General features: G+C 36.6%; 2 protein-coding genes across 7 annotated transcripts in view; one reads left to right on the plus strand and one right to left on the minus strand.

Moving 5' to 3' along the window:
• Positions 1 to 1279: 1279 nt before the first annotated feature.
• dus1l (dihydrouridine synthase 1-like (S. cerevisiae)) lies at positions 1280 to 7735 on the minus strand. Of its 3 annotated transcripts, none has more exons than XM_055192833.2 (14): positions 7589 to 7735; positions 6592 to 6837; positions 6404 to 6512; positions 6266 to 6316; positions 6067 to 6179; positions 5805 to 5887; positions 5600 to 5703; positions 5372 to 5519; positions 4691 to 4787; positions 3073 to 3158; positions 2701 to 2870; positions 2193 to 2230; positions 2011 to 2086; positions 1280 to 1776 (listed from the first exon to the last, which is right to left on the minus strand). In XM_055192833.2, exons 2-14 carry the CDS (start codon positions 6826 to 6828, stop codon positions 1601 to 1603), a joined length of 1488 nt encoding a protein of 495 aa, XP_055048808.2. In that variant the 5' UTR covers positions 6829 to 6837; positions 7589 to 7735; the 3' UTR covers positions 1280 to 1600. The 3 variants fall into 3 exon arrangements, with proteins under 3 accessions (XP_055048808.2, XP_055048826.2, XP_055048816.2); XM_055192851.2 differs by having other exon boundaries at positions 6592 to 6833; positions 7589 to 7678; XM_055192841.2 differs by lacking the exon at positions 7589 to 7735 and adding an exon at positions 7385 to 7402.
• Positions 7736 to 10000: 2265 nt separating this feature from the next.
• The window catches only part of csnk1da (casein kinase 1, delta a), a 28154-nt gene continuing 24165 nt past the window's right edge, over positions 10001 to 13989 (plus strand). For 2 of the 4 annotated variants that reach the window (XM_073857157.1, XM_073857158.1), the window contains exon 1: positions 10001 to 10515. In XM_073857157.1, the coding sequence (XP_073713258.1) occupies positions 10440 to 10515 (76 nt within the window). In that variant the 5' untranslated portion in view covers positions 10001 to 10439. The remainder of the gene's footprint in view (positions 10516 to 13989) is intronic. The other 2 variants (XM_073857155.1, XM_073857156.1) reach the window with 1 other exon arrangement.

Consider the following 13989-nt stretch of genomic DNA (forward strand, 5'->3'; position numbering starts at 1 on the left):
CACCGCATGTGCCTCCGATGAAACCGTCTATAGAACTAAATGGTGCCCCTTATCTGCTTGGAACAACTTGAAGAGAAGTGAGACGACAAATTTTTCATTTTTGGGTGAACTTTAAGCTCATTCATACACTCTGTCGAGTGTTTTTAGTTAGCTACTGCTCTCATGTTATGTACTGTTTAAACTAAGTTACTTAGTCATCATGAGATATTAAACCTAGGTAGACTTTCTTTCAAGGACTTGAAAAACAATACATGCACGTGCACAGAAATGATCATCTTATATTATAAAGTAAGTGCAACATAATTTGTTTTTCTTTTAGAATTACAAAAATTTATTTGAGCAAAAAATTCAACAGCATGAATAGCAATGTAAGAAACTAATGGGTAGTAAAAATTTTGAAAAGCACTCAATCCACACACAGTAACGCACATCTATTTACACACAGCCAACATGTTTACATTTACAGGCAGTAGTGGAGATGCTCACGGACATGTTTTTTTTTTAGGAACTGACCCATGACTTTTGCAATAAGGCACTGAGATGACCATTGCTTATGTCGATGCAGAAAATTACACTGTGTAAATATAACTGGTGTGTTTTTTTTAAATACAAAACAACTGCTGTTTTTGAACAGCATAAATAGGCGTTATGCCCAGCTGCACCACTTTCTGAACCTCAGCCAGCTCCCCGCCCCCTGTCCGCCATCACCGGACAAACTGACTAATCCAGGTGTGTCTGATTATTGTTGCGACTACTGAGGTCAGGCACACCTGGATCAATCAGCCCGTCCAACAATGGCAGACAGGAAACAAGGAGCTGGCCGAAGCCCAGGAAGCAGTGCAGCTGGGCACAAAGCCTATTGTGGGGATGGCGGTTCAAATTCTTAAAATTGTGGCCTTTTAGTGAAGCATCTGTATTAGCATCTTACAAAAATAACTGAAGATGAAATCCTTTGTAGTGTAAAAATCTAAAATAAATGTCATGGGTGTAAAACTGTCAAATGACCATGCATACAATGTGATCTTGACAGTACAGGACAGTAGTAAAAAAAATGTCCATACAGTAGAAATGCTTAAAAAGCCAGGGTGTTTGAATGTTGCAGCACACAACTGTCATAATTTTTTACGTTGGAAGACAATAAATATGATTTTAAATAGAGTTTGCATGAAGTCTGTTGTAAAGATCAGTGTTGATGCCACATAATTTCCCAAAATGAACATCCAACTCTTACAGAGGACAGACACAGCAGAGGGTTTAAAATGCAATTTCTACCCAGTGATAAAAAGTAAAAAGACATATTTTACTTTTGTAAAAAGCAATATTAAAACAACAAGGATACATTCACCAAAGAAAGTGGTCATTCATGAGACATATTGACAATGGCTCTATTTGTGTGAATGACGGATAAGTTAGCAGCAGCAAGGATATATCACAACTCTTAATAGCTCAGAATTGAAGGGATGTACCTAACAGATGTTGCTTTACCTTAATGGCTGTTATACGAGTTACAGAAGCTTTGCACGTTCGGTTAAGTTACTGTCATGTGCATTCAAAATTTCATCCAGGCACATTTAAAAGTGTGCCGGACTAAATGCAGTGTTCAGATGCCATTGTCGCCCAAATCCAGTACAAAGCCTTCTTTAGGACAAGTGATGTTGACATCAGGGACTGCCGGGGAAACGTCAGTCTGATTGTTTGGTTTTCCATTTGTAAGCCCACTGCCCGTTTCTGAGTTGCTTTGTCTCAAAGCCTTGGTTTTGAATTTCAGGCCATGACCTATATGGAAACAAAGGATAAGGAAATGTAATTTACTTTGCTAGTAAATGTTTTAATACCATAACAGTACACTGTTAGAACATTTTATTTGCATTATACACTATAAAATAAATGCTACTTAAAAATCAGCGTGCTAAAATTCTAAGAAACTTCTGCAGAGTTGCTGCAAGTATCGAAAACGCTTTGTGGTTCATATGCATTGAAACACATGAGCAGACTGGTTGATGTACAAACCAGGACAGTCAGCCACTTCCTTGAAAGCCTTTTTCTTGCAGCAGCCACGGCACAAGTTGAAAACACATTTATTCCCCTGATGGAGAAACAAAACATCAGTTTACTTTCCTTACAAGTGCTTTACAGTATAAAAAAAGTTTTTGTACTAAACAGTACAGTTATAAATCCAAAATAAAACTTACTTTAGGATTACCACACTGTTCACATCTGATGTATTTGGCTGTGGAATACAAATGAGCAAAGTTATTCCTCCTAACAGCTCACTTTTTTTTTCCATTAAAGGTGCAATGTGTAACTTTTAGAAGGATATCTTGACAAAAATGCAATATAATATAAACAATAATATTATCAGTGGTGCATAAAGACCTTACATCAAGGGTGTCCAGGGCAGAATTTGGAACTGTAATGAACTGTATTCTTTTTATTACTCAAGTATAAGCCATTTTTATCTCCATACACCGCGGGTCTCCCTGCATGGAAGTCGCCGCCATGTTTCTACAGTAGCCCTAAAAGGACAAACTGTTCCGTTTTGTTACTACATTGTCCCAGATGACGACACATTTGTCCTACCATATGCGTTTCGAAAATTGAGGGGTGAGCTGCAATTCACAATCTCACCGCTAGATGCGGCTAAAACCCCACAATGCACCTTTAAGTCAAATCTCAAGTGATGTCACATAATCCCCTTACGTTTCAGCTCTGGACAGAAGTTTTTGTAGGGGTTACGTGCTTGCTTTTTCTGTTTGTTTTTGGAGAGCGAGTCGTTGGGGGGTCCATCGCTATCCTCGTGTGCCCTCTTTACGCACACAGCTTTTGTCTTTTGTGCTGTCTGTCCATTTTCTGAGCTTGGATCTTTTGGTCTGCAAAATATACCACACATTATCATGTAAATCACATTGTGGACAGAACTGTTAGAAATGTAAGCTTTTGTATTACTTGACTGATGTGATCGTAATTATTTCTATATTGATAGTAATGATTCATTCTCAGCAAAACAACAAAACGTGGTAGCAACATCATTTCCACAATCACACAAGATCCAAATAGAAAATAGGTCATTACGGTGGTCTGACGTAAGGTTGACAGATCCAGTGAGGGAAGGGCAGTCCAGTTTGAGTCCATTCAGACTCATCTTTAGCCATCTCCTCCTGGAGCAGAAAAAGAAAGATCAGTTTAAGAAATTCCTCAAAGAGACCTTTTTGGACATTTTTGTTTTTTATGTCTTAATTTGGCCACAACTTTCTCTGTGTTTCAGCCGAGGGGCAACCTTCCGATCTCTCTGATGAAGCCAATACGGAACTGCAATTCATCGACTGGCCGCTAGAGGCAGGCTCCAAAAGGGAGTCAATTTCCATATGTTAAAATAGCCAACTTTACAGTAGAAAATATTATGTTTACAGCCTGGTACAAAAATAGTTTTTGGTCTGTATAGCTAAGTTTGCCCTTCATGACAACTGTGAGTGAGGTGAATTTTTTTGTAACATCCTTTTAAATGATATTAAGTTTTAAAGTTTTAAAGTTCACTAGAATCGAGCTAGGCGGGCGTGGTTTCAGCAACCAGGCACCTCAGCTTCACCCACGTCCCGCCTCTTTACCCATTTTCGGATATCCGCGAATGATGCGCGATGACGCTACTTTAAGCTTCAAAAACCAATGGGTGACGTCACGGACACTACGTCCATCTTTTTTTACAGTCTATGGTTTCGGTAAATGGAATGATTTCTGGTGACAAACCTTATATTGCCACATATTTTGAGAAAATGCTTTGAAATTTTCCCCAAAACTCAACAATATACCGTGGGCAAATTAACTACCCTTTCGGGTTGTTCTTGTCAAATTAAGCCATCAAATTAAACGGCTGTAAAAATCATTCATTCATACAAAATGTCCATGATTTTAACTCTTTAATTGCCAAGTTCATAAATGCTGGCACTGATTTGATGGGAAAAAACACAAAAGTACAGATTTTCAATAAAAAAAGTGATTGTGGACTGGATTTTTTAAAACCTTTTTCACAGTCTTGAGCTTGTCAAAGATTGGTAAAAACATTGGGTTTGATGCATTTTTAGTTTTTGTGCAGCATCAAGATTTTTTCCTCCCTAATTAGTTGTTTGTGGTATTTTTGCCCCACTGACTTTTATAACGACATTTTTTGATTGCATGATTATATGGTGTCATGGCTTTGCATTCTTGATTGTTGGTGTTTTTCCTTTTGCTAAGAGGTCAAATTTGTCATTTTTATTGTTGATCACCATGTGGCACCATAAACCCTTTAGTAGCCCTGTGCAAAAAACAGCTTAATTTCTGTCTTGTACATTGAGTTGTGCCCAAAACTGTAAAAAGGTTTTAAAAAATCCAGTCCACAATCACTTTTTATATTGAAACTTGTCAACTTGGGTTTTTGTCCCCTAAATCAGTGACACCACTTGGCAATTAAAGAGTTAAAATCATGAAATTTTTTTAAACATTTGGTAGTTCTGATCAGTACTGATGTTGATTAACAGCTTTATGAAAAATAATTTTCAGATTAATTTTTTAAAAATTAATTTTTAAAAATTAATCTGATAATTTTTTACAGTTGTTTAATTTAGTGGCTTTTTTGTACACAAACAACACAAAAGGGTAGTGAATTGAAACAACCCACAACAGTAAAAAAAAAACTCAACATAAGTTACCTTACCTGGCAGCGTTGTTTTAGTTGTCTGTTAACCTCTGCTATGCCATCTACATTTTTCGCTTTGGCCAACTCCTCCCGCAAGTCTTGGTGTATCTGTAGCCTGTTGTAAGGCAATTTCAGGGCTATAGATGTGACAACTGAACCCACAATGAACGTTTCAGTAAAAATAAATATTCTCGACCCAATGTGGGGATGGACAAGCAAAAATGTGTTTTTCGAAAACATATTGAAGCCACTCCCAAAAAAATAGGGGCATGTGTTATGAATGCGACAGGAAAGTTTAGTAGACTGTGCGATTTTCTGTTTAGTTATCCACATTATAAAAGGGTCTAAGCTGAACACATAAATATAAACGTTTAATATTTTAACTGTATTATTGCGAGGAAAAACCTCACAATATGTGACACATCTGGCACAGCTTTTTAAGATCTAACAAAAACAGCCAATATCTATCAAATTAAATGAGAGGGTATATAAACATTCAATAAAGTATAGATCTAGGTCCGTAGTAATATAGAAATATTATTATTATAGAAATCACTATTATCCTTCTAAAGTTTAGTATAGTTTCTTATTATTAAATTGTATGAATACAAAAAGATGGAAATCCTAATATGTAGTTTGTGTGAACAGTATCACGAATCATGTGTCAGTATCACTAATAAGAATTAATGAAGGACATACGTGTGGTGCCACAATTTGAAGAGGTGAGCACGGACGTAAGACAAACTGCAGGGTGGGTGTTTCTCCACCACCTCGAGGTATTCCTCAGCCATCTCCCATACAGGTGGGCTACGGCCTTCAAACAGGGCAGGGTTGTGGAGATTTCCCTCTGTGAATGTTAAGTGTTCATAAAATAAACTTTTTTCTATGACAACTGCATTAACTTTCTGCACAAGAATACAGCCCTACCAGCACTCATCACTCCTTGTACTCCAGTCTCCTCCATACAGCGATGCACATCACTCAGGTGCTGGATATTTCCATTGGCAAACACAGGAATGTTCACAGCCTCCCTATACAGGTGAGATATAATTTTACAAATGCAGAAAAGCCTACAAACAGCAATACTGATAACAGTCGGTAACAAATGATTTTCCTCAAAATGGGATCTTACCGTACAGCTTTGATATGCTTCCAGCATGCAATGCCAGTCAAAGCCCCCTTTTGATCTTTGGTTCTCCCGTGAACTGTGAGGAGCTGTGAAAAATGCAAAAGGTAGCGACTAAAGTTCAATTGCAGATCTGGAGACCTGTTAACTTGACGATCAACTCGATCCATTTGGTTCAGTCTATGATGTCATGGCATGTATTGTTTGGTAAGGCACGTTGTATAAAGCATCTGTTATATGGCAGTAAAAATAATCCAAAACACTTTACCTGGCATCCAGCCTTTTCCAGCATTTTTGCATATCTGACTGTTTTTTCCATCTCTGGGAAGACCCTGATTTTGCAAGTGATTGGAACAGAAAGTTTTTCATCTGCCAATTTAACTGAAAATGACAGCAACTGAATTAGACTCAAACTCTCATCTTTATCCAGCTATACTAAAACCTTTACTTATTTCCTCAAAACGTACTCATTTTCTCGAGAAGTTCCCACTCATCTTGAAGAAACACACCATAATGGCCTTAAAAGAAAATCACAAACATTAAAAAAAAACAATGGGCACATACAGGCATGTTGTTTTGACTTGATCAAAAATAAGTTCTGGTACCTCTTTTTGCAATCATCTGGGGGCAACCCAAATTTAAATCAATTGCATCGCAATAATCCTGTGCAAGCAGAGCAGCCTGGACAAACACTTCAGGATCATTTGCACAGAACTGTGAAAATACAATACAAAACTGTATTAAATAGCAATACAAAACCATCAATACTCAAGCATGTGAAGCCATGACCCACCTGTGCTATGAGAGGTCGATCCTCTTGGTTTACTTCATTATACAGATTTTCACGGCGGTAGTTTGCATCCCTCACAAACACTTGTGCGTGCAGCATAGGTGTGTAACAGAGCTCTGCACCATGTCTGCGGCTAAGCAGCCTCCAGGCCAGCTCGCTCTGGTCCACCATAGGGGCAACAACATAGCGTGAGCCCTTCAGGGTGTTTCTCCAAAACTCAAACCCCCGAGGTTTTGTCATGGCAGCTATCTAAAAAGAAACGTCAATGTAAATTTCACATGCAACAGATAGGTGGTACATAAAACATATGTACAACTTTGGCTGTCTCAGAATTTTTGGTCTCTAGGTTAACACAACTTGGGATAGTTTAACTAAAATTATTATTATTATTTTTTTTTTTGAAAAACTGTCATGATTTACTCACTCTTATGTTGTTACAAACCTGTTTACATTTCTTTGTTCTGATGAACACGAAGGAAGATATTCAAAAAAAAGTTTGTAACCAAACTGTTCATGAGCCCCATTCACTTCTATTGTATTATTTTTCCTACTATGGAAGTGAATGGAGCTCATGATCGGTTTGGTTACAAACATCCCCCAAAATATCTTCCTTTGTGTTCATCAGAATAAAGAAATGTATACAGAGTTGTAACAACATGAAAGTGAGAAAATGATTACCGAATTTTTGGGTGAACTATCCCTTTAAATGTCTGCGCATAACAGCATGGTCTAACTGGACAAAATGAAACAAAACACAGAGCCAATATATATATATATATATATATAAATACAATACCACTGTCTAGATTCTTCAAGGAAATATTTGACACTGCGTTCATTAGAAGCAAAGAGACTCCTGTTCCCATGTAATGTTGCCCACCCAAATAATATAATTATTAAGGGTGTCTGTCAAAGCTTTTAAATGCAATGGTTTATTAAACAAAAATGTCAGTTTATAGTTCTTGTAAATCTATTTTAAATGTTAGATCAAAGTACTTACAGTATGTTAAGCAGCTCTATGCGGCACATGAAGTGTTGTGTGTGTCGCAGTGAAATACATCCGTGTGGAAACAATAACAGTGACGATTAATTCCGTTTTATAAAGTCTTCCTTTGTGGTTTATTAATCTACGTGTTTAGTTAATTATGTTCCTGTTGAACGGTAATTTGTGTTATTTGTGTCATCTGTCTAACTTACTGACAAATTCTCTGTATACACTATTTTAATTTATAGTTATGATACTATTTTGAGTCAGAAATATCAAACGTATTTTGAAAAGGCAAGCTGTGATCAAAAACAATTTTAAAAAATGTTTCGGTTTCTGTTTTAAATTAATAAAATACAGTCTCAAATAAAGCAGTTATACCAGCACATAATTCACCACTAGATGCCAGTGTATACCAATAGTCAATGTCAATGTGCTGGATATGGTGGTATTATTTTACACTTATTTAATTATATTTTAGACTTTTATAATATCTAAGATGTAATATAAGATAAGCAATAGAAATATGATAGAGTGTTATAATAAAATTATGATGAGACACTTATAACAAGCAAAACAATTACATTTGCATAAGCAGTGCCTAATTTTGTATAGTATAATGCATAAATTAGACCCATACTTCACTATTGGTACTAAATTAAATACAGCATGTATTTGGGACCACTTTAAGCTAAGTTGTTTTCCTAAGTGTGCATTAGTTCTGTGAGTTCCCTAAAACACTGTTGACAGTTGACATTTCTCTATATTAGTAATAGTATCAACAAACATCCTTTCATTGGTTCCTCTTCACTGAGAATCTTCATGTTGACAAAGCACTGGTTAAGAGCATCTACAATAACTAGATGAAGATTCAGTGGTAAAGCTTGTTTTCCTGTGTTTACAAAGTGTTGTTTATCACAGCACTACAGTCTGGTATACAGTTGGTGTGCACAAACTTTCCAAGCGCATTGCTCTCAACGTGACTGAGAACATGCAAAGGAAAGCTGAGTAATTTGGTCATGTGACTCTCATCTTTGTTGCTTCGAGCATTGGCTGTGTTTTGACCCATTGTAGTCTACAAAATACAATATCAGCCGTTGTGGGTGTTTCATAGAGAAAAAAAGATCATGTTTCAGAAAGGGTGGTCCTAAACCCTTTTGCAAACTTGCCATGCAAGACCTAATTCTATACTGAATATGTTATGAAAAAGTATTGTAGTTACTGTACATAACTAACACAGTAGAGCAGCTAACTGCACTAAACATGACAACAAAAAGCAATACAAAGTATAACCTGATATATTAGCCTGGAATTGAAATTATTTGTAGTAAGTGGTAACAAATTTTCAATCTTTAGTCATTATTTTCCTAACCCGGCGTAAATGAGCATAGAATTTTGACTTTACACTAATATGAGTACAATATCTGCTTCAAATCATTCTTGAAATGGGTTCAGGTGCTAATATTTATAATAATGCATTGGTCAGAGCAGCTTGTATATGTCATGTGAAATGTTTCAGACATAGTTTAAACACAGCTAGCCTATACTTGTTTCTCTGCATACCTCTATCTATCTATTATTGCAGGGGTTATAAGTCATTATAAGCATATGTTATTAGTTTTAAAGAAACTACCCAGTACATGAAAACATAGTAATTAAATATTTTGGTTTCATAACATCAGAGCCAGTTTAATAAGTAAATAAGCATTATTTGATGATTAGAGGTCAATCTTTATTAGATCTGTTCCTATATCTTAGCTTTAGTTTGTTTTATTATAGCATATATAATTTTTATTATATATATATATATATGTATATAATCAAGTGTCAATCAATTACTCTATATAATACATGTCTACACTGTTATCTTTAAGCAGAACTATAAACAAAACATTTTTCTATTTAATTTTTGACTGCTAGCAGAACATCTATTTGCAAATGTAGTCTTCTGTATTACATAGGGATGTTGCTTATGTGTTTATAGGTTGTGACTTGTGTATCAAACTGGTTCTGCAAGTTACCTACCATCCTGAAGCAACATAAATACAGTTAGTAAACAATGTAAAAGGGTAATTTTTAGTATTTTCAGCAATTAACTTAAATAAGACACTAATACTAAACGTATTTAAAGCCCCAATCTAACTGTGACCTATATCAACTGACCTTATGCACATTTATACTATATTTATCTCTGTCTTTCTTTGTTTTTTATCTATGTGAACTGTGCAAAATAAAAAGCTCTAGTAATAAAACGCGTATTTAACTAATCATAAACATTATTTATACATGCCAGCAATGCAAATGTTAGTTAATCTGAAACGTCAAAAACTAAATAGTAAAAAAAAACTCAAGCACAGGTTTTGTTGTCTCAACCCGAGATTTTCCACTGGTTCGCTGTTTCTACGGGAAGTGACGTCACTTACTGACTGGATTAGTCAACTGATGGAGCTTGGGTTCTGTTGTAGAAGATACACAGAGAGTCAATGGTAGATCTAGGGCCGTCGGAAGTAGGAGGGAGTCGTTCGCAAAATCCGACTTCATCCTTTTTTAAACAAATTATTTTCAGGGTAAAAATTACTGGAGCATAAAGTTCACACTTTACTCTTTTAAACAAGCCTAGTATTTTGGTGGTGCGCGATTCGGAATGTTAGAAAACGATTGGTGAAAGTTGGATAGCGACTGTGAAGGGAATTAGCAAGCTAGCAAACAGTATAGGGAAGCTGTAAGAGACAGAAGAATAGACTGTTAACAAAGGAGAGATTTTCGTTGTTTTCTTTGCTTTTATTAAACACACAGAACATATATACTCAACATTATTCCCGGTAAAGCTAGCCTTATCGCTAGCTTTGATATTTAGCCATTTATCATGGAATTGAGAGTAGGAAACCGATACAGACTGGGAAGGAAAATTGGTTCTGGATCCTTTGGTGACATTTATTTGGGTAAGTAAAAATGTATTTACCTTTATCATTTAATCTGAATATCAGTACTAACGTTCAGGTGCTGAGACGAGCGTGAGGAATTAATGCTACACATCGTATTTTGTTTTGAAATGTCATAGATTCATGTCTCTCTGCTATTGAAGGGTCCAGCTTAAAAGCCAGGAAACCCCCACTTAACAAACACTATTTTGTTGTTTAACCTACTGAGTATAACATGTCAGTTATATGGTATATTGTTTAATATATTATTATTGAGCTTCTCACTGAAAATATAGTTAAGCTGGTCAACCAATTCAGTTGGTGTTGCTTGTTGAATATTATGGCTTAAACGGTCAATAATGTATTCGGTGTTGGTAAGAATTTGTGCATGCAGGAACAACATTAAAGAGGATGTACACATTTGAAGTAGTTACCCATCAGTAAATACACAGTTCTGGTTTTAAATCTATTGTTTGAGCATTTTAAACAAGACATTTGCCATATTTAGTGATAAGTGTTAAAAGAGGTATCTAGTTTAAAAGATATAAGCTGTCCTGAAGATTAGTAATGTGAAGTGGATATGCCCCAGTGTATTTGAGCCTGTGTTAGTTGTGTTACCAAAACCATTCATGTATGATATTGTCAAGATTCAGGTGTCTTGTTTTTAGTGACGATCATGGTCCCATTTTATTGACATTTAAATATTTGAAGAATACACATTGTCATAGCCCACAAGAATATCCAGTATAATAATAAACTAATCTGACATGAAGATTTAAGTGACATGTTTTGGCTGGCCAGAATGAGGAAGAGAAACTACCTGTCAAAGCATTTTATTTTGCATGTGTATTGCGCGCACACTGTAGCATGTGTGACCACATCTTTGCAGGAAACAGCCTATGTGATTATTTTGTACTTTAGAGTTGTTACTACATGCTGCCAAAGGCACTTAATTCTAAGGACCTTTATAAGAGGACTCTTATGTCCAAACATAACTTGCTGGCAACTTCCCTTTGCGTGCAAGTTTCAACTTAACATCCACAGGGTTTTGTGAAAGGCGCTAATGATGTAATATTTGCCGTCGTCATTGGTTTGGGGGCCCTATGGCTGCAGTATTGTTGAAGGCAGCTGCCTTTAATTCACCTTTCTTGGAAGTTCTTATGTCATCACAATGAAGATATTGAATGCATGCCAGTGTTTGCTTTTGAAGAGCGCTTCACAGGCCTTTGTAGTTTTCCTGGTAATATGGAGTTTAAGAAACAACTCGTTGCAATATGGGATGCATATGGGATGATGGTGCTTTTATGTTCTTGCTCGGCTCTTCCTTCATCGTTTTCTTCTGTCAATTGTAATTGGAGTTGTGTGCAGTGATCTCATTGCTGGCTTGAGTTTTGTGTTTATCATACATTCTCTCAATAGTTCGGTGGAGGAAAATGCTCCACACCTCCTTGCTGTACTTCTCTACAGCAACAGCTTAAAAACAACCATTAGTTTCAAAGCAAAAAGCCAAAAACCCAAATCTCTATAGATTTGTCACCCGGTATGTTCTTGCAAATTTGTCCAACAGCTTCGCAGACGTCCGTTGATGTTTCCAAACAATGTGTGGGGTGAAAAGGCGATCAGCTGCTTTTTCTGCGGTTGTTTACATTAAAAACTAGTTTCTGTTTGCTGCGGGATTGCACGACCTAAACAGTCATCACGCCTCTGCATGCAAGTGTTACAGATCTTATCCATGTTGCTGTGGTGTTTATTGTCATCAGTACAACCCAAGTGTGTGAGTTACAAAGCTCCTAAATGTTGTTATGCAACAGTGGTGATTCAGCTGGTGTACTGGAAACAAGTCCAGCTGGGGAGGAAGGAGGCCAGGCGGACCTGATCAACAAAACATGCACTCTCAACCGAGGCTGCGTATGCGAACCAGATAGGGGATATCGTACGCAGAGCTCTTAAAAAACATTGTGCCTTTCTTTTAGGGATGTACACCATGTTCGGCAACTGAAACTATTATTACTATGATATTAAATATGGCTGTGTATCGGCAATATTCTTGCTATAGAATATAGATCAACGGTTGCCATGCGCCTTTGCAATTTTGCGATACTGTTGAATGAGGTGATTTATTGGGGTATTTGCTGCATTGGGAATATAATGGGATATAATTTTAGAAAAGCTGTGAAGAACACACCACACCATAAGCAAACCTTAGCAAAAAAAATTGGGCCATGCCCCTATGCTAGTACTTCCTGTCACTCTTTAAGTTCAGAGATAAGAAAAATGCAATCTAGTGGTCATAAGCTTAAACTCCAAACGAAACAACTACTATAAATCTTGTATCACACTTATTACCCCCCCCAAAACAGATATTGACTTTTTTGAGAATTGAAATCACAATGTTTCCTTTCACCCAAGTATAAACGCATTTTCGGTGTTCGGCCAAATAAGTGAAAAGACCGAATAGGGAGCACCGATATATCGGCCGATGATGCTTGCTATGCCTCTCAATGAATTACAGTAAAATGTCGCTCCATCCAAAAGCCAGAGGGCGCTCTTGTGCAGAAACTCAATGTGCGCTCCAGACGAAGAACCATACACATGCAGCTATGATACGCATTAAATTATACAAAAAAATAGTGCTTTTGGTTAGTAGCCTTATTTTTTTAGGTTTAATTACACAGAATTCATGATAATAAAGAATATGTAGAATGATTATGTTTGACGAGTGTTGCTTTTTCAAATGTATGTTATAAACGACTCAAACTAACAGTGATTTCAGATCGATAAGGACTTGCTTATAAAAAAACTTATTACATGAAACAGCTGTGAATAATATCTGTGCAAGCCTGTGCAATTCAGAATAGTTATCGGCCATGTAATATTAGTGTATATCGGCATTTATCGGTGCACCCCTACGACAGAATAAATTTAACCAAACAATAATGTCTTTGATGATGCGTTCAAATAACAACCACCATACAGCGTGAGGCACACGTGCTATATAAATGCAGCAAACCTGGCAAATTGTAAGCTTTTTTGCTATTTTCATCCAAATCGGTTCAGTTGCAGAACATTCGATGCATCCTTACCATCTGGTGGAATATCCAGTGGCTTGCTAAGTCTTGAAACCTATTCATAGAGTTAGTCCAAAAACGTTTTGAGTGTCGTTGCCTGCATGGTTCTGAGGTGAAGCCAACTCAGCACAGTGGCCTGCTGTGACTGCAATGTTTCCGTTAGTTCTATTAAATAACCTGCTAAATGTTTTTAGCTTTTCACCTTAGCTCAAATGCTGTATCACTGACAGATCTAATTTGATCTAAATTGAGTTTGTTGAACACCCACTCACAGTACTAGAAAAACGTATTCTTCATAACAAAACGCAGAACGGGTACTAAAAACCAACCGCTCTAACATAATATTCCTTTATATACCAGTGATGCATAGTTAGCAAAGCTTTTGCTAATGATGCTGTAACTAGTATCAATCAGTCTCCACATTGCA

The sequence above is a fragment of the Misgurnus anguillicaudatus genome, chromosome 19 (genome assembly GCF_027580225.2).
Source record: "Misgurnus anguillicaudatus chromosome 19, ASM2758022v2, whole genome shotgun sequence".
Classification (NCBI taxonomy): Eukaryota; Metazoa; Chordata; class Actinopteri; order Cypriniformes; family Cobitidae; genus Misgurnus; species Misgurnus anguillicaudatus.

What these genes read in the sequence shown, in the direction of transcription:
- dus1l (XM_055192833.2), bottom strand. Translation starts at nt 6,828, where the DNA reads ATGACAAAACCTCGGGGGTTTGAGTTTTGGAGAAACACCCTGAAGGGC. An exon ending in CCAGATGATTGCAAAAAGAG is followed by an intron (nt 6,317 to 6,403) that starts GTACCAGAACTT and finishes TTTTCTTTTAAG; the next exon opens with GCCATTATGGTGTGTTTCTT. An exon ending in GGAAGTGGCTGACTGTCCTG is followed by an intron (nt 1,777 to 2,010) that starts GTTTGTACATCA and finishes GTTTCCATATAG; the next exon opens with GTCATGGCCTGAAATTCAAA.